Raw genomic sequence first — 25,021 nt, forward strand, 5'->3', positions numbered from 1 at the left:
TCTCACCTGCTGCCAGGCGCAGACCGCTGAGGCTCCCCATGGCCACCTACTACTCCGCCGACTAGCGCAGAACTTCGCCGAGGACGGTAGCGCTGGTGAGCTCAATGTCACCCAGCGTTGGAGTGGGAAGGACGCACGCGGCGCCGGGGGGCGGGGCGTGCGCGACGCGGTGTACAGGCCTGCGCCAGTGCCGGGCGTGCAGGACGTGCGCGACGCGCTGGAGACCGGCGGCGCCAGCCTAGTGTCCCTGGCGCCGCGTCCTGAGCCAGCCTCGGAAATGGTCCTGTTGAGTGTGGCGCCGTGGGCCCTTGCCCTAGCGGATATGTATCCATGGAAGTATCTGTGTGAAATAGAAAGGAAATGTGCAACTTTCGTGAGCTGTAAACTCCCGAAATACACCAGATAAACCAGTATTCCAATATGCCGCTCTTCCAGTGTTTTCAATGAACATATGCTTTTATCAGAAAACACGTAATTGGACTCAGTGCTCAGTGGCCCTATCTCTTGTTGGAGCATCCTTCAGGCTAATCTGAGAAATTAACATGTATGTTTTCAATTTGTTTCCTATCTACCTATTTTCTAAAAACATTTGATCATCTCCATCCTAAACACTTTACTCATACCCACCCACACTGCCAGAAATGCCGTTTTTTCTTGACGTTTCTTAGTGGTCCCAAATTCTTAACAAAGACCCCTCTGCTTCAGGGTCGGGGGAGGAGGTTAGGCACTGGAGTGAGAGGTATTAGAAAGGCCTCATTTGCCTAGATTTCTTTCAACGACCTGGTAGGGCAACCACAAGGAAATTGTTTCCCTTTTGTGAAAAGATGGGATTGGAGTAAACAGTCCGTTCAAGGTCTGACAATCTTTGATCCATGTATCTGGCCCAGTTCCAGGAGGACATGTTAAAAGGGTTGGGACAGCAAGGTGACAGGTTTCGAGGTGGATGCGGACCACGTTGAAGTCAAGCCTTGCACTCAGCTTTCCTAAGGATTCCCCTCGTACTATATTTTTTGTCAGGCGGCTCCGCGGTCACCTTTGCTCCGCGGTGATTGGCCTGCAGCGGGGTCCTCGTGTTTGTCCAATATGGCGGCGCCCACTGGCGGTGTGAACTGTGAGGAGTTCGCCGAGTTCCAGGTGATGGGGTTTTCCTCATGTGGTAGGCATGTGCCTCCTTTTGTCCCCAGACCCTATTCCCTGCTTTGCGAGGGAGTATGAACCAGCTTTGGAAAAAGCGGGCAATTCAAAGCTCTTTTCTCGAGCCATTGGAGGTCATGGGGGGCGCGGGTTTGGCCTTAGGGAGCGAGGCTGCTCTGTAGGAGGAGGGCGGAGCGGGGGTCATAGTTCTCTCCGCGGCTCTCAGGCCTTGACTGGGAAGCTCTGGGTAATCCGCGGTGGTAAAGCTCGGGATCCGTGGATAAGGATTGTAACAATCTTGTAGCAGTTCACTGAACTCAGTTTCCAGCTTCTGCCATTCCTCTCCTACTTTTCTAAGTAGAGTTTTTGTGGGAGAGAAGAAGGTGAAGAAGAGCTATTTAGTTGATAAGACAAATACTTGGTACAATTTACTATTTTTGTGGGACAGGACGTGTGGAAACTTGGAGGGAGGATTAATTATAGTACCTGCTGTAGTGTCATTGCCCATTAGAGAAGATGTAATATTTAAAGGTTCTGCCTTTTTATGTTCAAATATCAGAGATCTAGGGCTAATTATTAACACGTGAATTCAAGAATAGGGATCTGGTTTTAACCAAGTTGCCATTAAAGTTATCTGTTCCAATTCAGTCATAAATGTGCTTCTGTTTAGTTACAAAGTTGAATTCTAAAATCATGATCTTAAATATGTATTGCATTATTAACTAACCCAAGATACTGAAAAATTGACCTATCTATAGTAAGCTTTGTACTTTGAACGATTTGAAGGTAGTGGTATTCTTGAATACTGCCTCAGCCTCCCTGTAGCTAGGACTACAGGCACGTGTCACCACGCCCGGGTAATTTTTTAAAAGAAATTTTGTAGAGACAGTGTCTCACCAAATAATCCTTTTGCCTCATCCTCCCCAAAGTGTTGGGTTTACAGGCGTGAGTGACCACGCCCGGCCTAGTGTTTAAAATTTTTGCAACTCTTATTTTTTCATTATAAAAATTAGATTTAGTACTTCTGTAAAATATCCTATTTCCAAACTGAAATAAAATCCAGAAAAGAATGTTTAAAATCGAGTGCATAGAATCCCATTTTAGCATGCATTCAAGAATTTATTGGATACTGTATTAGTCCGCTAGGGCTGCCATAACAAAATACCACAGACTAAGTGGCTTAAACAATAGAGATTTATTTTTTCACAGTTCTGGAGACTAGAAGTCCAAGATTAAGCTGCCATCAGTTTCTAGGCTATACAGTTTGATTTAAGGGGGGAAAAAGAGTGTCATCAGAATTAGTCATAGTAAGGCTTCTCTTCCTGGCTTGTAAATGGCTGCTTTCTCACCATGTCTTTTCTATGTCACTATCTCTTCTCTGTGCCTGCACATGGAAGGAAAAGGATCTCTGCTATCTCTTCCTCTTCTTTTTTTTTTTTTTTTTTTTTTTTTTTTTTTGAGACAGAGTCTCACTCTATCCCCCAGGCTGGAGTGCAGTGGCACAATCTTGGCTCACTCCAACCTCCACCTCCCGAGTTCAAGCGATTCTCCTCCTGAGTAGCTGGGATTACAGGCGCCCACCACCATGCCCGGTTAATTTTTGTATTTTTAGTAGAGATGGGGTTTCACCATGTTGACCAGGCTGGTTCCGAACTCCGGACCTCAGGTGATCCACACCCCTCTGAGCCTCCCAAAATGCTGGGATTACAGGTGTGAGCCATGGCACCCAGCCTATCTCTTCCTCTTCTTATAGGGACATCAGTTCTATAGGATTAGGGCCCACCCTTATGACCTCTGTTTAACCTTTATTACATACCTCAAGGCCCTATCTCCAGATACAGTCATGTTGGGGATTAGGGATTCATGAATTTTGGGGATACATAATTCAACCCGTAACAGATACCTACTAGTCTCCTGGCACTTGCAGAAACCCAGTGGATGGAGTATAAAACAAGGAACGTAATCTAAGTAGGGCTATAAAATGTAGAAAATATTGAAAAAAAAAGAATAAAATGCTAAAAGAATTTAGAGAGAAACAAATCAAGAGATATGGTTGAGTTGGGCCTTAGGCAGGCAGGGACTAGGGGTATTCTAGGCAGAGGCAATAGGATAATAGACAAAAAAGTTTTATGTATTTAAGGGAAATAGAAAATCAGTATTGCTAGAACACATTATTTATACAGGGGCACATTGGAATTACACAAGATTGCAACCAGATTTATGGAAAGCCTTGTGTGTCAAGTGTGAGTTAGGGAGTCCTTTTTGGGCAGAGGAGGGAGATGATCAAAGAGGTGCTTTAGGAAGATTCATCACTACTGCCAGTGGCTTTCTTTAGGCCCCTATCATTTTTGGAACTAGCTTTGCAACAGGCCTTCCTATCTTCTGGCACTTTTTTTCTCTACTATATTCCCCCTTCAATCTATTCTCCATAATACTGTGGCATATGCTATTATGTTCTGAATTTTATAATGTAAGCTATGCTTTTAAGTTTTAGGTTCATATAACTGATCTAAACTTCTTAACATGGCATATAAGACCTTTTAAAATCAAATCCCAAAGTGCCTCTTGTCATGTCTCTTATCATTGTCCTCATACATGTCTCTTTCTTCCTACCCACCCCCCAGCACTTCAACATGCATGTTTAAATATTAGTATTTCTATTAGGAATATTCATTGACACATAAGTGATTTTTGAATCACATTGTAATTAGGTGTATACTAAATAGGTTATTTTCTAGCATCAATGATGGTTTCTTTTATGCTTACAGGGCTGCTTTCTATTCCTGTCCTTGGGGATGCTGGGTGTTAGAGGACTCTGGCAGTTGTAGACAAGTTTGTGTTTCTAGTTTGGGGGAAGCAGCGTGGGAGCTTTGTTGTAAAAATAGAGTTTGAGGAACTAGATCTGTCTGAAAAGAGCATCATGTAAAAGGGACCTTGATGTCAAGTACCAATGACATTACTTCTGGGTACCATCAGGCAAAGGGAGAGGAGAGGAAAGGTTAAGGGAGTTCCATATCATTCTTTGGAGTACACTGTATTTTAGTTATATAATGGCCACTGTCCTACTCCTCACCCCTATGTACCCTAAAAAATATGTAGAATTATAAAATAACTTTACCTGAGAATGAATCTTAGGAATAGACTATAGTATAATTGTAGGGGCAATAGAAAGTTTTCTCTACTCCTGTGCACTACTAAATATAGGCACTCCTTCAATATCTAAATTGCCTTCCAAGAGGATGAAATTTTTACCCCACCAATTAGAGAGAAGACATAAAATGCATTCCAAGAAAAACGCCTGCATAATTTCAGAGTCAGCCTACAATGAGAGGTTCATGATATATCAGATCTCTTCTTGTTTTGAGGAGGATGAAAGATAGAAGAAGCTGGGGGTACTACAGAAGTTATAAAGTTATCTTTGGCTGTGATTTAATGTTTAGAAGCTCATGAGGGTTCTACACAAGATGCAGCCTTCAGAGAACCGTTGAACTGTGTGTATTTCTGTGTTATTTCTGTGGACAGGTGTTGCAGTTTATTGTGTATGATGTCTGTTCTGTTCAGGGGTGTCTTCTATGTATTTTCTTGGTGAATTTCTGTGGACAGGAGTGTATGCCATTGGGGCTAGGCCTCAGGTAGGTAGTCAGTAATTACTTATGGATGATCCACATAATTCAATGACAGCATTTTTGTGCCTTCATTCACCTTCGTTTGCTCACAATCTGTGAGGGCAGCCCGAACTTTTGCCTAGAACCTCTTGGAGTTGCCTTAACAGCTTTGGCACTTTTTTCCCTGTGAAGAAATGTGAGCCTGGTGAGATGGTTTACAGTTCTTTTCCTTCTCCCTTTTCAATTTTGAAAGAAATCACTTCCTGTCTCATTACACCACAAACACACTGAGGGGCCACTATGTTGGACAAAACATTCACTGTTCTCAACAGGTTCCTATAAATAAAATTCGAATCTCCTTCTTTTCGTAGCTGAAATGATTGACCAAATGGCATGCCTCTACTACTTCATCACCCACACTTTATTTTGCTACAATGTTTCCTTCCCCAATCATTTTACCTCCCTTTTTTTCTTTCTCTTTAGCTTTTCTGGTATCTCTTCTGTGACATTTAAGAATGGCATACAGTTTCAGCAATTCCTGAACGAGTACATTAGCAGTTTAGGGGTTGTCATTATATTTTCTAGAATATAGCACTGTCCAGTAGGACTTTCTGTGATGGTGGAAATGTTCTGCATTTATGCTATCTCCATATGATAGCCACTAGCAACAGGTGGCTCTTGAATACTTGAATGTGACTAGTGCAATTAAGGAACTAAATTTTAAACTGCATTTAATTTTAATTTAAATAATCTCACGTGGCTAATGTCTGCCATGTTAAAGACAAGCTCTAGATCATATATTGATAATTCTGTAGTACACACAGAAAAGTTGATACACAGTCATGCTCCACATAATGACATTTCAGTCAGTGACTGACTACATATACAAAGGTGGTCCCATGAGATTATAACACCATATTTTTACTGCACCTTTTCCATATGTGGATATATTTAGATACACAAGTATCACTGTGTTACAGTTGCCCACAGCATTGAGTACAGTAACTTGCTGTATAGGTTTGTAGCCTAAAAGCAATCATCTATACTATATAGCCTCAGTGTGTAAGTAGGCCATACCATCTAGGTTTGTGTAAGTACGCTCTATGATGTTCACACAACAGAATCACCCAATGACACATTTCTCAGAATGTTTCCTTGTCATTAAGCACTACATGACTATTTGATAATCCATAGGTTCCATTGGTAAGACAATAAAATTGATGGACTCATTACATAGTTAATGTGGATAGATTCCCATTGCTATGTAAGGAACTTAGTAGTATGTCCAAATTGTTTTATTGGAGATGAATCCGGCTAAAGTGTTCAAACTCAAAACTGGTTAAAGTTCAGAGCCAATAAAAATCCCAGGAAATGTCAAAGGACGTAATCTTTCAGCTGGATTGCTGCAGTCGTCTAACTGATCTTTTGACATCTACTCTAGTTCCTCTCCAGTCCACTTTAACCTAAGCAGTCATTTTAGAACACAGATCTGATCATGTAACCTTAATCACAACAGAAAACACATGTTTTGTTCCCTGTGGGTCTCAGAAAAGACTAAAATCCATCATATGACCTCTAATAATGGACCTCATGTTACACCATGTTTTATCTTTCTTTGTGTACTTAAGCCACATTACCTTTTCAGTCCATTAAACACTCTATTTATATGGCTCTCTTTAAGGTCACCCATGATTTCCGTCCTGCTAAGTTTAAAAGTTTAATTTCTATTCATATAATCATTTATTTATTCATTTACATTTTTTTGAGACATAGTCAACAAGGCTGGAGGGAAGTGGCACATCATAGCTCACCGTAACCTTAAACTCCTGGGCTCAAGTGATCCTTCTGCCCCAGCATCCCAAGTAGCTAGGACTGCAGGCACATGCCACCATGCTTGGCTAAATTTTTTACTTTTGTGGCGACAGAGTCTTACTATGTTGCCCAGGCTGGTCTTGAACTCCTAGCCATAAGCAGTCCTCCTGCCTGAGCCTCCCAAAGAGCTGGGATTACAGATGTGAGCTACCGCACCTGGCCCCATATAATTCTTGAGTTAGTAACATTCAACACAAATGACCAATCCCTCCATTAAACCTTTCTTCTGACTTCTGTGATATCACAGAATTTTTCCTTTACTTTTAGATGCAAGAATTCCTTAATCATTGGCCCCCTTCACTTTCTACAGTCTCCTCGAATGATCTCTTCTAGTTTCATGGCTTTAAAGAACATCAGTTTATTAATATAACTCCACCCCGATCAGTGTCAGACTGGCATATTCTACTTTCTATTCCACTCTTCTACTCAGATATCTAATAGGCATCTCAGATGTAACAAGTCCAAAACAGAGCTTTGTTTTTTGTTTTTTGTTTTTTTTAATTTTTAAAATTTTAGATTTGGGGGTACATATACAGGTTTCTTTTTTGAGATGGAGTCTCGCTTTATCACCCAGGCTGGAGTACAGTGGCACAATCTCAGCCCACTGCAACCTCTGCCTGCTGGGTTCAAGCAATTCTCCTGCCTTAGCCTCCCAAGTAGCTGAGACTACAGGTGTGCACCACCATGGCCGGCTAATTTTTTTGTATTTTTGGTAAAGATGGGGTTTTGCCATGGCCAAACTGGTCTCAAACTCCTGACCTCATGATCCACCCACCTCAGCCTCCCAAAGTGCTGGGATTACAGGCGTGAGCCACTGCACCTGCCCGATAGCCTTCTAATGTACCCATCACACAAATTATGAACATTGTACCCAACAGGTAATTTTTCACCCCTCACCTTCCGCCTTACCCTTGCCCTTTGGAGTCCCCAATGTCTATTCTTTCCATCTTTATGTCTATATGTACCCATTGTTTAGCTACCACTTACAAGCAAGCACGTTTGGTATTTGATTTTCTGTTTTGAGTTATTTCACTTAATGGCCTCCAGCTCCATCCATGTTGCTGCAAAGGACATGATTTCATTATTTTTCTTCCTTTTTTGGAGACTTGGAGACAGAGTTTCGTTCTTGTTGCCCAGGCTGGAGTGCAATGGTGCGATCTTGGTTCACTGCAACCTCCACTTCCCGGGTTCAAGCTATTCTCCTGCCTCAGCGTCCCAAGTAGTTGGGATTACAGGCACCTACCACCACACCCAGCTATTTTTTTGTATTTTTAGTAGAGATGGGGTTTCACCATGTTGTCCAAGCTGGTCTTGAACTCCTGACCTCAGGTGATCCACCTGCCTCAGCCTCCCAAAGTGCTGGATTACAGACGTGAGCCACCACGCCTGGATGATTTCGTTATTTTCTGTGGCTGCATGGTATTATATATATATGTGTGTGTATACATACACCACATTTTCTTTATCCAGTCACCTGTTGATGGACACTTAGCTTGCTGTTGTGAATAGTGCTGTGATCAACATATGAGTACAGATGTCTTTTTTTTTTTTTTGAGACGGATTCTCGCTCTGTTGCCCAGGCTGGAATGCAGTGGCGCGATCTCGGCTCACTGCAACCTCAGCCTCCCTTGTTCAAGTGATTTTCCTGCCTCAGCCTTCCAAGTAGCTGGGATTGCAGGTGCGTGCCACCATGCCAGTCTAATTTTTGTGTTTTTAGTAGAGACGGGGTTTCACCATGTTGGTCAGGCTGATCTTGAACTCCTGACCTCATGATCCACCCACCTCGGCCTCCCAAAGTCAGGCGTGAGCCACTGCGCCCATCCTCTAGGTGTGTTTTTTATATAATGATTTATTTTCCTTTGGGTAAGTACCCAGTAGTGGGACTACTGGGTCAAATGGTAGTTCTGTTGTTGGTTCTCTGAGAAATCTCCACATATTCCACAGAGGTTGTACTAATTTACATTTCTGTCAACAGTGTATAAGCGTTCCCTTTTCTCTGCATGCTTGCCAATATCTGTTGCCACAACAAAACTTAAAAAAAAAGTTTTATTGTACAAGATTTTAAACATAACACAAAAGGAGAAGGCTGTACCACAAGCACTCATGTACCCATCCCCCAACTCCAACAACTAATTCATGGCTACTCTTGTTTCATCTGTTCGCTACTACCACTTATCCCACCCTAATCCGATCATTTTGAGGTCATCCCAAATACCGTATCATTTTTTTCTGTAAAATTTCTGTCTATATCTCCAAAAGATTACAACTTTCTAACACCATACTATTACCACATACAGACAATGAACAGTAATCATCAGATAGCCTGAGTCAGAATACAACTCTTGATGTTCCCACTCTTTCCAAGTCTCTTCCTTCCCCAGTCTCACCCCACCATAAGTTAGTGGAACTTCCATACAATTAGATGCTTAGGCCCCAAGCCTGAAAGTCATCCTATTTTCTTTTCTCGTCCCTGACCACCAATTCAGCAATTTCTGTTAGCTCTGTCTTCAAAATATATCCTAAGTCCAACTACCTCTCCTTAATTCTACTGCTACCAGTTTTTTTGTTTGTTTGTTTGTTTTAGACGGAGTCTCGCTCTGTTGCCCAGGCTGGAGTGCAGTGGTGCAATCATGGCTCACCAGTGCCTCAACCTCCTGGGCTCAAGCAATCCTCCTACCTTGCCTTAGCCTCTCAAATTGCTGGGATTACAGGCATGAGCCACCACCCCCAGCCTAGATGTTCCTATAGTTCGTTCAATCACGTCATTTAGATTTTAGCTCAAATGTTACATCCTCAGAAAAGCCTCTTTTGATCTCTATCTGAAGTAGCCCCCAAGCACCACTCAGTCACTCTTCATCTCGTCACCTTAGTTTGTTTTCTTTTTCATAGTACTTCTTAGTATCTGAGATTATCTTGTTTATAGGATACTTGTTTAATTTCTATCTCCCCCTTCAGGAATTTTGCTCTATAAGAGCAAGGACCTCTTTTATTCACTACTGTAGCCTTGATGTTTTGAATGGTGCCTGACACATGCTAGACATAGGACAGTTGGCCCTCCCATATCTATGGGTTTTACATCCGTGGATTCAATCAACTGTGGATCGAAGATGGTTGAAAAAAAAGTTGCATCCATACTGAACATGTACAGACATTTTTCTTGTTATTATACCCTACATAATACAGTATAACTAACACCTATTTACATAGCATTTATATTGTATTCGATGTAAGTAATCTAGAGATTATTTAAAGTCTATGGAAGGATGTGCATAGGTTATATACAAATATTGTGCCATTTTATATCAGAGTCTTGAGCATCCTTGGATTTTGGTAACCATAGGAGGACCTGGAACCAAACCCCCATGGATACTAAGGGATGACTGTAATGATATGAAGAATGAGTTAATAAATAATGAACTCTGTGATACTGTCTCTTACTGCTGCATTATTTAAAGACAAATATTGCTGAGGGCTTTCATAACCAAGAAAACCTCTATCCAAAAGGCACAACTTAACCCTTGGCCTCAGAAGATCAGTTCAGTTTAGATAGCGAAAAGGAAGGTTTTGAAAGAGAGTTTAAAGGGGCTTTTTTTTTTTTTTTTTTTTTTTTTTTTTTTAAACAGGCCAGTCATAGGAGGTAAAGTGGCAAGGTGGGTCCCTGTCTTCTACTTACCTATTTTTTTTTTTTTTTTTGGACTCCCCAAATAGTACTGCCATCATTTGTTTGGAATTTACCACTTAAGCACAATACATATATCCTTCATTATGTATGGTGGTTGCCCAATTAATACATTGGGATTATTCCTTAAGAATTCCAGTTTACAGAGAATACTATTAAAAAAATAGAAAGATACAGGACGAGAAGATAATGAACTTGGTTTTAGACCTGATATTTGCTAGTGTTTTATTAGTCTGAATTATGAGCCTTCTGCAAGCCGTTTCACTTCTAGGTTGAGGTATAGAAAAGGCCATTAAATTCACTAATTAAAAATTAGTGGAATGATAGAACAGAATCTAGACTACAGACTTAGATTGAATGGACTAAATGGTTTATAATTAGAAACAACCTAAATGTTTGTTAATGAGAAAGTGGCCAAACGAGTTGTGCTTGAACAGGATAGAATACTATTTAAAATATCTTCAGGGATGGGTGCGGTGGCTTTTGCCTGTAATCCCAGCACTTTGGGAGGCTGAGGTGGGCGGATCGCTTGAGTCCAGGAGTTCAAGACCAGCCTGGGCCATGTGGTGAAACCCTCTCTCTACAAAAATATACAAAAAAAATTAGCAAGGTGTATTGCACATGCCTGTGGTCACAGCTATTTGAGGGGCTGAGGTGGGAGGATCACCTGAGCCCAGGAGGCAGAGGTTGCAGTGAGCCAAGATCGCGCCACTGCACTCCAGCCTGAGCAACAGAGTGAGACCCTGTCTCAAAAAAAAAAAAACAACTTTAAAAAGACATTTCTAGCAACATTATATTATGCTCATAATATAATGTCTTAAAGCCAGATTTTAAAATGTTACATAGTACCTCAGTTGTATAAAAACATTAATAGGTATTTGTAGAAAAAAGACCAAAGGGACATATTAAAATGTTGATAATGGTTAACTATGGATGATTTTTATTTAAAGTTTTTTCTAACTTTTCTAAAATGAAAGTAATAATTTAATAATAATAATAATTTTTATTTTAACAAATGGACGAGGAAAGAAAGGAGTTGGTTTCAGTCATGGATTTAAGTTTGGTAAAGGTAAGAAGCAGCATAGTATATTGAGGGAAAAAGAATCAAACATTGCTTTTAATACATATTAATATTGAATGTTAACTTGGATGTTTTCAATAATAAGTATATTCCTAGTATTATATAATTCTGTTTTATTTTCATTCGTTCTTTCTTTTTTTAAGAGACAGGGTCTTGCTATCGTCCAGGCAGGAGTACAGTGGTGTGATCATAGCTCACTGCAGCCTTGAACTCCTGGGCTCAGTGATCTTCCTGCCCCAGCCTCCTAGGTAGCTAGGATTTCAGGCATGAGTCACCATGCCCGGCTAATTTTTAAAATTTTTTTTTGTAGAGACAGGGTCTCACTATGTCTGTCATTAAGGCTGGTCCCAAATTTCTGGGTTCAAGTGACACTCCTGCCTCAGCCTCCTAAAGTGTTGGGATTACAGGTGTGAGCCACCGTGCCCAGCCATTTTCTTGATGCTTTTTAAGTGGCTGTGTTTTGTTGTTGTTGTTGTTCTTCTTGTTCTTGTTTGGATATTTTGTAAATTTGAGAAACTAAAAAGAAAGAGAAAGATATACTGCCAGAAACTTCTCCCAGAGTTTAACTGAAGACGAGATGTAGCTGATGTCCAGCCTTTCTCTAGTGACGAGTGAAAAGAAGTACACTGATCACATGTGGGTTGGAGGGGTTGTGCTGTGTAGGTACTTACTACCAGTCTTTTTAAGTTCCCTGCCCTTTTGATATTATTTTTCTGTTGGTTTTTTTTTTTTTTTTTTTTGAGAGTTGGAGGCTTTCTGAGGTAAGAGGGATCCTTGGAACATATGAGCTAGGGTTACTAAGAAAAAGTAAAAACTAGTAGTACACTTTATTGGCTGTATGCTGGAGTGGAAGGAGCATACACTGTTTGCTAAACACCATCAGCAAATGGGATTTCAACATGAGTAAAACAGTCTTAACCCTTAAGACAATCACATTTGAGCCAAGGAGGCAGAGTTGGTGCCCACTGTTAGGATTACCATTACTTAACCTACCTGTCGTCCTTGAACATTTTCTTATGGTTGCATGTATTTGGCTTGGTTTCCTCACTCCTGACTTAAAGGATTGTAAAATATCTAAGAGCTTTATTTTTTACTTAAATGCTTATTTTTTATCACTAACTTTCCATTTGGGTTATATTCTTTTATTTTAAATACATATAGGAATTACTCAAGGTGATGAGGACAATTGATGACAGAATAGTACATGAATTAAACACTACGGTCCCAACAGCTTCCTTTGCAGGGAAAATTGATGCCAGCCAAACCTGTAAACAACTTTATGAGTCTGTAAGTGTATTTTTTGAGTCTTTTGCTTCTTTCATGCCTTTCTTTGCAGGCTGAATAAGAAATCAGTTATCTTGTAACTCGACTGTGACTAAAGGAATGACATCTTTTCTTTGCCTATACCTGATGGTGTATATAAGTTTTGATCTGGTTACTACACATTAAAGAAAATGTGTGACCTTACGCTTGTGAAATCTTACCAAACCTGGGAAGAAATGGTTCTAAAGAATGGGAGCAGTTGTTTTGTAGCCTTTAACTTAAGGAGACCTTATGTACAAAGGAATGAAAGGAGAAGAGTGAAACAGTGAAGTAATAGCCTTTAACTTAAGGAGACCTTATGTACAAAGGAATGAAAGGAGAAGAGTGAAACAGTGAAGTAAAACAGTAACAAGAGCAAGGACTGTGAGCACATTAGTCCTAAAAAGCCAGGCAGCTGGTATAAGGAAGAATTAAAACCCTTCACACCTTTAAATCTTCTTTTTCTTACTCCTCAGGAAGGGGAATAGAAGCATTTGGCAACTGGGAGAGAAGGAAAGCCAGTGGATCAGTTGTCCTTTCCTGAGGCTTTGGTTTCTCAAGTCTATTTTTTTAATTGCCCCCCTTTATTTCTCTTTTTTAATCTCCAAAAGCAGAAGGAAGTAATGATGCAGCAAAATCTTTCTTATAGCTTATTTACCTATATTCTTTCATTAATTTGGAAGCTAAAGTTCAAATGACACTTGCTATTTTAAGCTCTACCACAAGGTTACTGTTTGGATTCATAGTCATAAAGAAGGCATCCTTAAAACCTAAACTGCCTTTCTCAGATCAGTTTTGGACAAGCTTATCCATGTCAGTTAAATTCAGAGCATTAACTACTGATATTTTTGTTCTGTGTTAAAGTATGTTATTTTAAATAAGCAGGTAAGTCTTGTGGCTTGAGAAAATCATAAGATTGTGGACTTTAATGAGTAGAATTCAGTATTGGGAGTCGATAGGATGGGACCTAGTCCTAATTGGCTGTGAGGTTGTTTGACAGTTCACTTTCTTTGGGTACCTCTGTCTGAAGAACTAGAATTTATGGTCACTTTGGTGATACTCCCTCTCTCACCTCACTACTCATATAACCTCCATAATCTATAAAATTGTTTCCATTTACAATCTTCCTATTAACCTAGACGTTTATAGATAGTGTAGTGATTAACAATATGGACTCTAGATCTAGATTAATCTCACATCTGCTACCTCCTAGCTGGGTAACCTTGATTATGTCACATAACCTCTGCCTCAGGTTTTTTTTGTTTTTGTTTTTGTTTTTTGTTTTTTGTTTTTTTTTTTGAGACAGTGTCTCACTTTGTCACCCAGGCTGGAGTACAGTGGCAGGATCTCAGCTCAGTGCAGCCTCCACCTCCTGGGTTCAAATGATTCTTGCACCTCAGCCTCCCAAGTAGCTGGGACTACAGGCACACGCTACCACACCTGGCTAATTTTTTTTATATTTTTTGGTAGAGATAGGGTTTTCACCCTGTTGGCCAGTCTGGTCTCGAACTCCTGACCTCAAGTGATCCACCTGCCTCGGCCTCCCAAAGTGCTGGGATTACAGGCGTGAGCCAACATTCCCCGCTGTCTGCCTCAGTTTTAATATTTGTAAAATAGTATAATAATAGTACCTAGTTCATAGAGTTGTTGGCACATTGAATTATAAAGTGCTTACAGTACTAAGTGTTTTGTATACAAATATTGCTGGCCAGGTGCGGTGGCTCACACCTGTAATCCCAACACTTTGGGAGGCTGAGGTGAGAGGATCACTTGAGTCCAGGAGTTCAAGACAAGCCTGGGTGACATGGCAAAACCACATCTCCACAAAAAATACAAAAATTAGCTGGGCGTAGTGGTGTGCGCCTACAGTCCCAGCTACTTGGGAGGCTAAGGCAGGAGGATTGCTTGAGCCCAGAAGGCAGAGGTTGCAGTGAGCCAAGATCACACCACCGCAGTCCAGCCTGAGTGACAGAGCAAGACCCTGTCTCAAAAAAATGTTTGCTGCTACTGCTATCATGTTTTTTTTTAACAGGCCCTGTGGGAATCACAAATTGTTGTTTTTCATCTCCTTGTTGAGTCAGGATAAGCTTGCATACTAAATTTAGAACTCTTCTGTTTTGGAAATCCTGTGTGTATGTTTGGGTTTTTCTCTGTATCTATATCCTGGAAGGATTCAGCAACATGTATATCAAGTAAAGCTTAATTTTTTCAAGTAGCTTTGTGCCAGGGATCGAGCCTGCAGCAGAGTGCCCATACCAATAAGTACCACTGAGTTCCCTTAAGTATTATGTCAGTCAAGAAGCAGAACTCTATGAAATGTCCAAGTTGCTTATGTTCACCCTGACTTTAATCCCCGACCCAGCTTCCTTCTATAGCTGAAGAAGGAATATTTTTCTTTTCAAATAACACTTCTTCCTAGGAGATGATCAGTAAGGTTATTATGAAGCACTCGTTTTAGAAATTTCCAATCTCTAAAGTATACTCAAGGTAAAACTTTTAAATTTCAATGAGATCTTATTAGAGCATATTCCCTTCAATCTGTGACATTTTTCTAGCTTTACATTGTTTATTCTCATGGTAAACATAAAAATCAATAGTGAACAATAAAGTCTATGAACTTGAAACAATGTTTTACAAATGCGGATTTTGGGTATTATCAAAATGTGGCTGTGATTATGGAAGTATGTTTGAAACATGACTATGATACTTTAGAATCAAGATGGGAAATAAATGAGAACTGTTTTTATTAATTTGTTGCATTAAGATGGAGGTTATCAAAGAGTTGTTCTGTCAGACATCCTTAATTTCAATCAGCACACACAATTGATGCAACCACTAATCTGTGCTTCATATATAAGTTTTCCTTATCAATACTTATATTTTGTAATCTTGAAAAGGGTTCTGTCTTGCGTAGGTAAAGGTAGCATTCTTTGTTATTTATTGTAATGAAATCTTCTATACATGACTTAGTTTATAATTTCTTTCACTTGTTGACAATGTGAGACAGAAAAAAATATGAAAGGACAAAGAGAGGAAGAATAGCCGTTTAAGTGGCCAGGTGTGTGCGGGTGATTGTAGAATAGAGGAACACATGAATGGAATCACGGGGAATGTCAGTGGTGTAGGGTAGAGGAAACTGAAGTGAAAAGCCCAGCTTGGGGAATGCAGGAGGAAAGCCGAAGTCAATACCGGGAGCATACTGAGGAGGAGGACAGCCCCAGACCTCATACCTTCCACCCTCAGAGATGCTGCCAGTTATGTTTTTAGATGAGGTAGCTGATTCTACACAATCTTCTCTTTCATGGTTTCAGTCATCAGAAATTGTTTTAGAAAGTATTGAATTTCTATAGTCTCAAGGATTTTTTTGAAAAACACTAAAATGTGATAAATTTATGCAGTTTTTTTCTCCTTTCATTCCTTTGTTCTTTTAGTTGATGGCAGCTCATGCCAGTAGAGACAGAGTCATAAAAAATTGTATAGCCCAGACTTCAGCAGTAGTAAAAAACCTCCGAGAAGAGAGAGAAAAGAATTTGGATGATTTAACGTTATTAAAGCAACTTAGAAAAGAGCAGACAAAGGTAAGTTGAACAGAATTAACATTTCTCAGGCAAAGTTTTTCCAACTGTACCCTTCAAAGTAAAATTTTTAATATGAAAATTTTGGCATATAATATGGCAGTTACTTAAAAAAGATGGTTAAGAGATTAGTGCTTCATTTTTAGTGGGCTTTATTTTATTATGTTTAGTTATTATTTGGTAAATTAATGTGCACTTCTTGAACAAATGCAGCATAGCAGCTTTGTCTAAAATAAGCACAGTCATAATTTATTTTCATTTATTTGTTTCTTTCGCACTATTAAAGACAAGGGATCGCTACAGGTGACGTACCACATCAGAAATTCTGGGGAAATCACATCTGTACAGTATCTGCCTTTTGAGACATAATCTGAGAAAAACATCTCTAATGTATTTTGAAAATAGCTCCAGTTTCATTCTGTAGAAATCTGCTGAAATGTAATATAGACTATTTAACTTCAGGATATTACCCTCGTTAACCATAAAAATATAGTATGATTTAAATATAACCAGATGCACTAGTACCTCATTATAATTTATTTCCCTACTGTGTAAAAGTTGCTAGGGATCTTTGGCTTTTTCTTGGACATGACTTTTTCCCATTTCCTCCCCCATCCCTGCAGTGTTTTTACTTTTAAGAAGGCAGCAAGTACCTACCTAGGGATGTGTCAGAGGAAGCCTTATTTTCCCAAATCAACTATAATGTAGATAGGGTGTAGACTTCAGAATACAGTTAATGCAGCAGAACTGTTTCTTTACAGCACTTGTATGCGACGTGTCAAGGAAACAATAGAAAAATACAGCGTATTTTATTATGTGGGATTTATTGCTGTCTTTCTTTTGCGGGGACTCTTAGGGGGTAACTTTTTATCTTGTATAATTTCAAACTTACCAAAAAGTTGTAAGAATAGTGTAAGGAACTCCCATGTGCCCTCTACCTATATTCACTTATTGTTTATATGTTGCCCCACCTGCTTTACAGTTCATTCTCTTCACCCTCCCTCTCTCCTTCTCTTCATCCTTCTCTGCCTTCCTCCTTCTCCCTGTCTCCCCACACACCTGTATGCATAAATATAGTTTTTCCATGAACCATTTTGAGACTGTGTTATACACATTGTACCACTTTACCCTTAAACTCATTAGTTATTTCTAAGAACAGGGACTTTTCCTACAGGACCAGTGTACAATTATCAAAATCATGTTTTTTTTTTTGTTTTTTGAGACGGGGTCTCACTCTGTCACCTAGGCTGGAGTGCAGTGTTGCAATCTCAGCTTACTGCAACCTCTGCTTCTGGGGCTCAAGCAATCCTGCCTCAGCCTCCCCAGTAGCTGGGACTACGGGCGCGAACCACCACACCCAGCTCATTTTTTGTATTTTGGGTAGAGATGGAGTCTCACCATGTCACGCAGGTTTATCTCAAACTCCTGAGCTCAAAGTGATCCGCCTTCCTGAGCCTCCCAAAGTGCTAGGATTATAGGTGTGAGCCATCACACCTGACTTCATGTTTGTATTTTAAGATGGCATAATAGGTGACTTACGGATCCTTGTGGGATTGAGTCATGCTTTTCATACTGCACAGTCATGAAGTTTGCCCTTTGTTTAGTAGATGTAGCTGAACTTTGAAAAGGGGACCTCGTCATCTATTGAAAACTATTAGTAGAAAAGAAAAGAATCCTCTTTCCTTGTAGCTGGCTGCACACAAGGTGAGTAGGCCAGGCTGCTGCACTTTTTCGATCATTCCGCCAATTCAGGATGTCTCACTGGATCCAGGACTCAGCCACTGTCTTTGCTGCTCTCTTTGTTCATGACTACTGCATCAGGTCTGTATTCCATACCTGCTCATGCAACAGGCACTAGTGGATCCCTTGGACAGTGACCTTATGCAGTGATGTTGATCTTACTCCCCTTGCTGTTCGTGAAGGCATATAGATTATTTATTTATTTATTTATTTTTGAGATGGAGTCTCGCAGTATCGCCTGGGCTGGAATGCAGTGGTGCAATCTTGGCTCACTGAAACCTCCGCCTCCCAGGTTCAAGAGATTCTTCTGCCTCAGCCTCCCTAGTAGCTGGGGTTACAGGTGCCTGCCACCACGTCCAGCTAATTTTTTTTTGTATTTTTAGTAGAGACAGGGTTTCACTATGTTGGCCAGACTGGTCTCGAACTCCTGACCTTGTGATCCGCCTGTCTCAGCTTCCCAAAGTGCTGGGATTACAGGCATGAGCCACCGTGCCCAGTCGGCATATAGATAATTTATATAAAACTGGTGAAAGTCTAGTAATTTTGGAGTTTGTATTTCAACGCTCTTGAAGGTGTTGACAAAGGAAACTGCAGGGCAAAGGCTGTTAAATTGGAAACTGAAAAGTCACTGTTTGCAGATCAAGTCAAACAATAGAGTGACTGTTAGTGGAGAGCAAAGTTCAAAACTCTACTGAGTGTTTGGGAATGATTGTGACACACAATTTGCTCAGCCTTGAGATCTGCCCTTGTGTCTTTAGGGCCCAGATAGAATCCAGGATGACCACTGCAAGGAGGGGTTTAGAAACCAATCAGTGAGTTGCATGAGGTTTGCTTTCTAACTTGATAACATATAGGGCTGGGGGTAACCATGGGGTAGTACATAAGCAAATAAGGAAACGTGAATTTTTTTTTTTTAATTTTCAAGTTTGCTATGAAGATTATGGAATCAGAGAGAGCTCTTGGAGATGGTACAGCTCTACCTCTTCATTTTCTATCTGAGGAAAAAGACTCAGAGATACTTGAGATACTAACTGACACCCCCAAAGCCACAAGCTAGTAAGTGGTAGAACTGGGACTTTAACCCATCTCTTCTGACCCTGCATTCAGTCAGTTTCTTTAAGTTGTGACTAATAGTCAGATACTTTAGTGAGTATATTTTATTTATAGATAGATGCCAGTCAAAAAATCCCCACTAGTTTACCTGAATATTTAACTCAAAAAAAGCACCTTCCTTGCTGGACCTCTATAACTGCTGTCACATGTTAGTGGCCTTAAGTTTACCTGTTGAAGACCTACAGTCTCAAAGACAACTGTCTCAAAGGTGACAGTTTGTTGGTAGCGCTGATAAAATTGTATTAGAAGTTGGCTGTAATATCTGCAATGTTGTAGAATTTTAAAAAATAATCCAAAGGCAGACAGCTCTGAGGAAATAAATCCCACCTACTTTGGTGGCTTTGTAACCTTGTGTATTAATTGTTCTGAAAAGTCTGATTTTGAATCTGTAAAATGGAATTGATACCTAATAACTTCTTATTTTTGGGGGGCATGTGCGGGGAGGATTCAAGGATGTAAGTAAGAGCTAGCATATTGGCTGCTACAAAGTAGCAGTTTCTTTCCTTTATGAGTCTCTGGGACTCCATATTTGTTGCATTAATCCTCTTTGTCATATCACCAACCAGTGGTTTCTAGCTTTTGTTTCACTACTGCTTAAGGGCAGGGTGTTGTGACAGGGGAGGATTCCCTGTCTCAGTGTCAGTGTATTCTCTTTTGGACAGTTCTAATTGTTCGAAGATTTTCATATTGTGAAATTCTGCTCCCATGATATATAAGTACTGCTTCTTAATCTTCTCTCTGGAGTTACCCAGGATGATTCTGAACCCTTTCCTACATAGTATCCCTTTAAATATTTGAGAGCAGTTTTGAAGACTATCTTAGTGACTTTCACACTGTTCTTCAACTGAAATTATTTCTTTGGCAGTCAGTCCAGGCTTTGTCAGAGAAGTGGAGCTTTAATGATTTTGGTCTGTATGGCTGATTAAAATGGGAACTTAGGTTGCATTGGTGGGCTTCTTGAGGCTTGTTACTACTGCACAGCACAGGACTAATTGTCAGAATGCAGTCCTTCTCCTTGTTCCACAGTTCTAGCCATATGTACAGGCCTACGCTTTGACACCAGTTCTGAATCTAAGAAGGGAGTTTGCAGGGAGCCATTGGATCTGTCCCAAGTTCCATTCTTACCGTTGTTGCCACAAATTTCTCAAATCTCCTGCCTGAACTGCACTAGTTGGCCAGGGTCTTTGGCCTGGGTGTCAGATTCATGCTTGCCCAGATTTTGTTGAGCTTTCTGGCATTTTGTTCCCAAATCTGGTCTGGGTTCTTCACTTTGGCCTGAGGAAATCATCCTGGTGTTAACCTTGTAGTTGGCATCAACCTATAGTTCATGCTTTTTTCTCCTCATTTTCCTGAATATTTTCAAGCGTTCTGCCTGGAACTAGCCAGCTTTTTCCCCTTCAAGTCCTCTAACAAAATGCTACTGGGAGTATGGTGAGTCCTGCTCTCAGGGCCTGGCAATGGAATTGGCTACTTTTCTGTTGGAGTAATTAGGTTGGCAGTTACAAAGAAAGCTAAAAAGACTTGGCATTTTTAGCCTGAGACCTCTGACTGTGTGGTTAAGGTGTGAGGAAACGCATGCCTTTCTAGATCACTTCCATGTATATTCTCTTTCCTCCCTGAGGGTTTTTTTTTCTTAATTCTCTATTCAGGTCAGGTTTGCACTTGCTTGTCCTTTTTTTCCTCTGTGCTATCTTTGCAAGTCTGTAGTTGTATGATCAATCTCTAGAACTGGAATCACTGGGTTCAAGGACATGAGAATGTACATTTCCTATGAGTCTTGCCAAATTGCCCTCCATAGAAGTTGTAACAATTTATACTTTTACTAAGAATATACATGAGTATATCTTTTCACATACCTTCACTAATGTTAGGTTTTATCAGACTTACTCATTCTGCCATATTATGGCTTAATTTGCATTTCTTTATACATGAGTAAGATTGGGATTTTGTTATGTTTATTGGCCTTTTGTATGTCTTCTGTGAACTGACTGGCCTTGGGATTTTTTTTTTTTAAAGCTCTCAAGGTGATTAGAATATGCAGCAAAGTTTGAGATTAGCAATTGATTAGATATGGGGAAAGCTGATTGTGTCAAAGAAGCTTCCAAACTCTGCCATTAACAGAAAAAATACTAGAGTAGTAGCAGGTTTTGTTGGGTAAACATGAGTGTGGTTTTAGCTCTTTAAATTTTATAACTTCAATTTTTTTTCTTGCTCTTTAAATTTTATAACTTCAATTTTTTTTTTTTCTCGCAGTTGAAATGGATGCAGTCAGAACTGAATGTTGAAGAAGTGGTAAATGACAGGAGCTGGAAGGTATAAAATAACGTTGGTGTTTGGAAAGAAGTAGGAGGGAAACTGAACTAGCAAAGGGAAGCCAAGGGAGGGGGAGTAAAGAGTGCCTTGAGGCTGTAAGGAGAGTAGAGATCACTCGTTTACATTTACAATTGAGGATTGTAACCTTTTGGGGCGGGGGAGGGAGAGCAGGATGCAGTTAGCATTAATTAGAGCCATTTTATAACAATTGGCTTTACAGGTGGCTCACACCTGTAATCCCAACACTTTGGGAGGCCAAGGCGGGTGGGTCACCTGAGGTCAGGTGTCTACTAAAAATACAAAAATTAGCCTGGTGGCATGAGCCTGTAATCCCAGCTACTCGGGAGGCTGAGACAGGAGAATTGCTCAAACCCAGGAGGCAGAGGTTGGAGTGAGCTGAGATCAAGCCATTGCACTCCAGCCTGGGCAACAGAATGAGACTCCATCTCCAAAAAAAAAACCAAAACAAAACAAAACAAAATTAGCTTTATAAGCATATGATAGAACTGAATGAGCTGCCATCATAATGGCATTAGGGACATTCTCTATGTCACCTAACACTAATTATAGGCATGGTTGATATTTAGAGTTACTACTCAGAACCTTCAAGGAGGCTATTTGTTAAAATTAGCCTTTTTGAGCTCAGTTACTTTCCGTAAGTTTTCCTATCATTAGGTAACCTATACAGTTGCTTGTCTTCTAACTTACCTGATCATAAAACTTGTTATTATATGTAGTTTTACTGGTATCTGATAAGGCTTTTTATTGCTCATAGATTTACAGGCTCCTAATTATCATTGCATAGTTCTTGTTAGGAACTGGATTAGGGGACCAGATCCCAGAAACTTACATATAGTCAAAATTCATGAAACTCTGACTTTAGTTTTCTGAAAAAGTATATCCATTTACCCCTCTCTAAAACTCTAAAAGGCAAAAATCTATTAAATCTGAGAAAATATACTGAAAATTCTGTTTTATCATTTGAATTTAACTAGTGGAACGTTGTTAAACTGTATGCTTATAAGAGAGGTTAGCCGAAGCAAAACCAGAATGTACCAGCTTGCTGAGACGTGAACCATTGCAAAATACAAATTGGCTTTCTTTGCTTTATCACATTTCTCTATCTTATCCTCTTTGCCAAGGTTTCCTATTCCTGCCCTTTCCACCAACATGATAAGGTGTCTGTCACTTGAGAGGATTTGGCAATATTTCCCATTTATATTCTCTGGAAAAATAATATTTACTCTTGGGATTGGATGGGGAAGGGGTACAATGAAACATCTGGCTTGAAAAAACAAGTACAGAAGTTTATGATATATGTAAAATATAGTGGGAAGAGTGAACTATTTTTAATTTAATATTAGTTTTAAAGAAAATATGGTCTATCCACTCCACAGAAGATGAGGCCCCTACTTGTTTTAAAAAGAAGAAAATGTAGCCATGGTGCTCTGGTGCAGTGGGCCAGCAGAAGTGGATAGGAAATCATTTGGGAAAAGGATTTGGAGAGGCTCAGCCAAGTTGTATATATCACCCCAACCAGTGTGTCAAGGCCACTAAACTGAAGCCTCCCTCTTGTCTGATTGGGAATTTCAGGGAAATGTCAGGGCTGGAAATGGGTGAGATGAATTGTAAGACAAAAGGGCTAGAAAGAGTCTTTATAATTTCTACATATTTTCTTTTAATTGTGAGATGCATAGGCCAAAGATTATGTGACATGTAGAATTTAATGAATATTAATAAAATGAATATTCGTGTATCTACCACTCAGCTTAAGAAATTAAATAATAGGTCAGGCGCAGCACTTTACTGGCTCACGCCTGTAATCCCAGCACTTTGGGAGGCCGAGGTGAGTGGGTCTCGAGGTCAGGAGTTCGATACCAGCCTGACCAACAGGGTGAAACCCCGTCTCTACTAAAAATACAAAAAATTAGCTGGGTATGGTGGCAGGTGCCTGTAGTCCCAGCTACTCGGGAGGCTGAGGCGGGAGAATTGCTTGAACCCAGGAAGTGGAGGTTGCAGTGAGCCGAAATAACGCCATTGCACTCCAGCCTGGGCGACAAGAGCGAAACTCCGTCTCAAAAAAATAAATAAATAAAAAGAAATAGAGTAACAGTACCTCACAACCTCTGTGTTTAGATTTTTCTTTTATTTTTATAATAGTCAATGGCAGCCAACATAGGTAGTTTGGTCTTTTTTTAACCTGAAAAGTGATTTGTTCTTTACATTAATGATGTATGGGGGTAAATTCTGAGAAGAAATTATTTTCAATTTCAGAATTGTTATAATTGGACACTTAAAATTTTTGACGTGATTTAAATTTTTTTAATATTAAAAATATTTTAAAAAATTTAAAAATAGTAACATACAGTAAAAATTCTGTCTTCTGTCCCTCTCCTTCAGCTACCTCCTACTTTCCCTTCCCTCTGAAAGATGGTATATGCTTTCAGATACTCACACCTTTTCTAATTTTATGTATGTGTGTATTTTTCTACCTTTGTTACACAAGTGAAAGTGTACTGTTCACACTTTATTTTTTTCCCTTGATAATCTTGGAGATCTTTTTAAATCAGAACATAAATTATTTTTAACCTTGCATGTATTCCATTGAATAACCGTACCAAATTTTTATTTAACACAGTTCCATGTGGACATTTTGTTATTGAGCATTCTTTATTTAACTTATTTTAGATATTTTTGTGTTGTTGTTTAAAAAGTGTCCAGAATATGAAATTGAAATGTTTGCTAGTAACTAAATTACCTGGCTCTTGATGATTTTTTCCCGAAGTAATTTAAATTTTACTAAAATATTAGAATTGTCTTGTAAATGGATGTCAAGGCCTTCTGTGCATTCAGCACCTCATAAGTCAGTTTGAACTGCTGAGGAAACTCTTCTGTTATCTAAATCTGTTGACTTAGGACAAAAATGTTAATAGCCTTTTGAAGCATACTAAATTGAATTTAGTTCCAGGCCTGATTTATGCAGGATAACTCAATGACTTTTATTTCTGTTTCAATATTTTAGGTGTTTAATGAACGCTGCCGAATTCACTTCAAGCCTCCAAAGAATGAATAAAGAGAGATTCTTTTTTTTTTTTTTTTTTTAAGGACTGGGTCATCTCATAAGAGCTAAGCATGACAGATATCAACAGGGCGGGCTTTCTAGGATGATTTCTGAGCCAACAGTCCAAGACCTTTTGTTGATTTCAGCCCCACTTAGCCAAGACCTCAAGTATAAATAATTCTGATAATTATGGAGAAATCAACTGCTATTTTATACTGATTCTGTAAAAAAAAAAAAAAAAGTTTTGTAACTATTAAAATAATTTTCTGACTCAGTGTACATATTTATTTGATTGTTTTCTATGTTGAGACAGTTCTCTTTTTATTTATTGAATTTTTAGTTTTTATTTTTTTAATATCCTGTCAGGTTTTAAGACAGTTCTCATAAGAGAATTTGCATGCACTTTCAATATCTGATTTATATTGTATTTTTTAATTTTTATAAATTTATTGGCATGGATGTGGACCTTTTTGGTTATTGATAAGTTTATTCCTTGATTTATCTTTGTGGGTTGATTATAAAAGGGCAGTGTTATAAGCCGGACAT

At 39.5% G+C, this 25,021-nt stretch overlaps 2 protein-coding genes across 6 annotated transcripts in view; one reads left to right on the forward strand and one right to left on the reverse strand.

The window, feature by feature from the left end:
* Positions 1-60, reverse strand: part of FAM162A (family with sequence similarity 162 member A) — a gene marked incomplete at its 5' end in the record, with an annotated part of 29,387 nt that extends 29,327 nt beyond the window's left edge. The window contains 1 exon segment of the mRNA NM_001133393.1: positions 7-60. Coding sequence (NP_001126865.1) covers positions 7-40 — 34 coding nt within the window.
* A 977-nt stretch (positions 61-1,037) lies between these two features.
* Positions 1,038-24,754, forward strand: MIX23 (mitochondrial matrix import factor 23). 5 transcript variants are annotated; one of them, XM_002813222.5, is made up of 5 exons: positions 1,038-1,134; positions 12,533-12,658; positions 16,105-16,251; positions 21,355-21,414; positions 24,437-24,754. In XM_002813222.5, the coding sequence occupies exons 1-5, from the start codon at positions 1,084-1,086 to the stop codon at positions 24,485-24,487; spliced, it is 435 nt and encodes a 144-aa protein (XP_002813268.1). In that variant the 5' UTR covers positions 1,038-1,083; the 3' UTR covers positions 24,488-24,754. The 5 variants fall into 5 exon arrangements, with proteins under 5 accessions (XP_002813268.1, XP_054407383.1, XP_009236746.1 ...); XM_054551408.2 differs by lacking the exon at positions 24,437-24,754 and adding an exon at positions 18,914-19,044 and having other exon boundaries at positions 21,355-21,418; XM_054551409.2 differs by lacking the exon at positions 24,437-24,754 and adding an exon at positions 18,914-19,044 and having other exon boundaries at positions 1,085-1,156; positions 21,355-21,418.
* Positions 24,755-25,021: the final 267 nt, after the last annotated feature.

The sequence above is a fragment of the Pongo abelii genome, chromosome 2 (genome assembly GCF_028885655.2).
Source record: "Pongo abelii isolate AG06213 chromosome 2, NHGRI_mPonAbe1-v2.0_pri, whole genome shotgun sequence".
Taxonomy (NCBI): Eukaryota; Metazoa; Chordata; class Mammalia; order Primates; family Hominidae; genus Pongo; species Pongo abelii.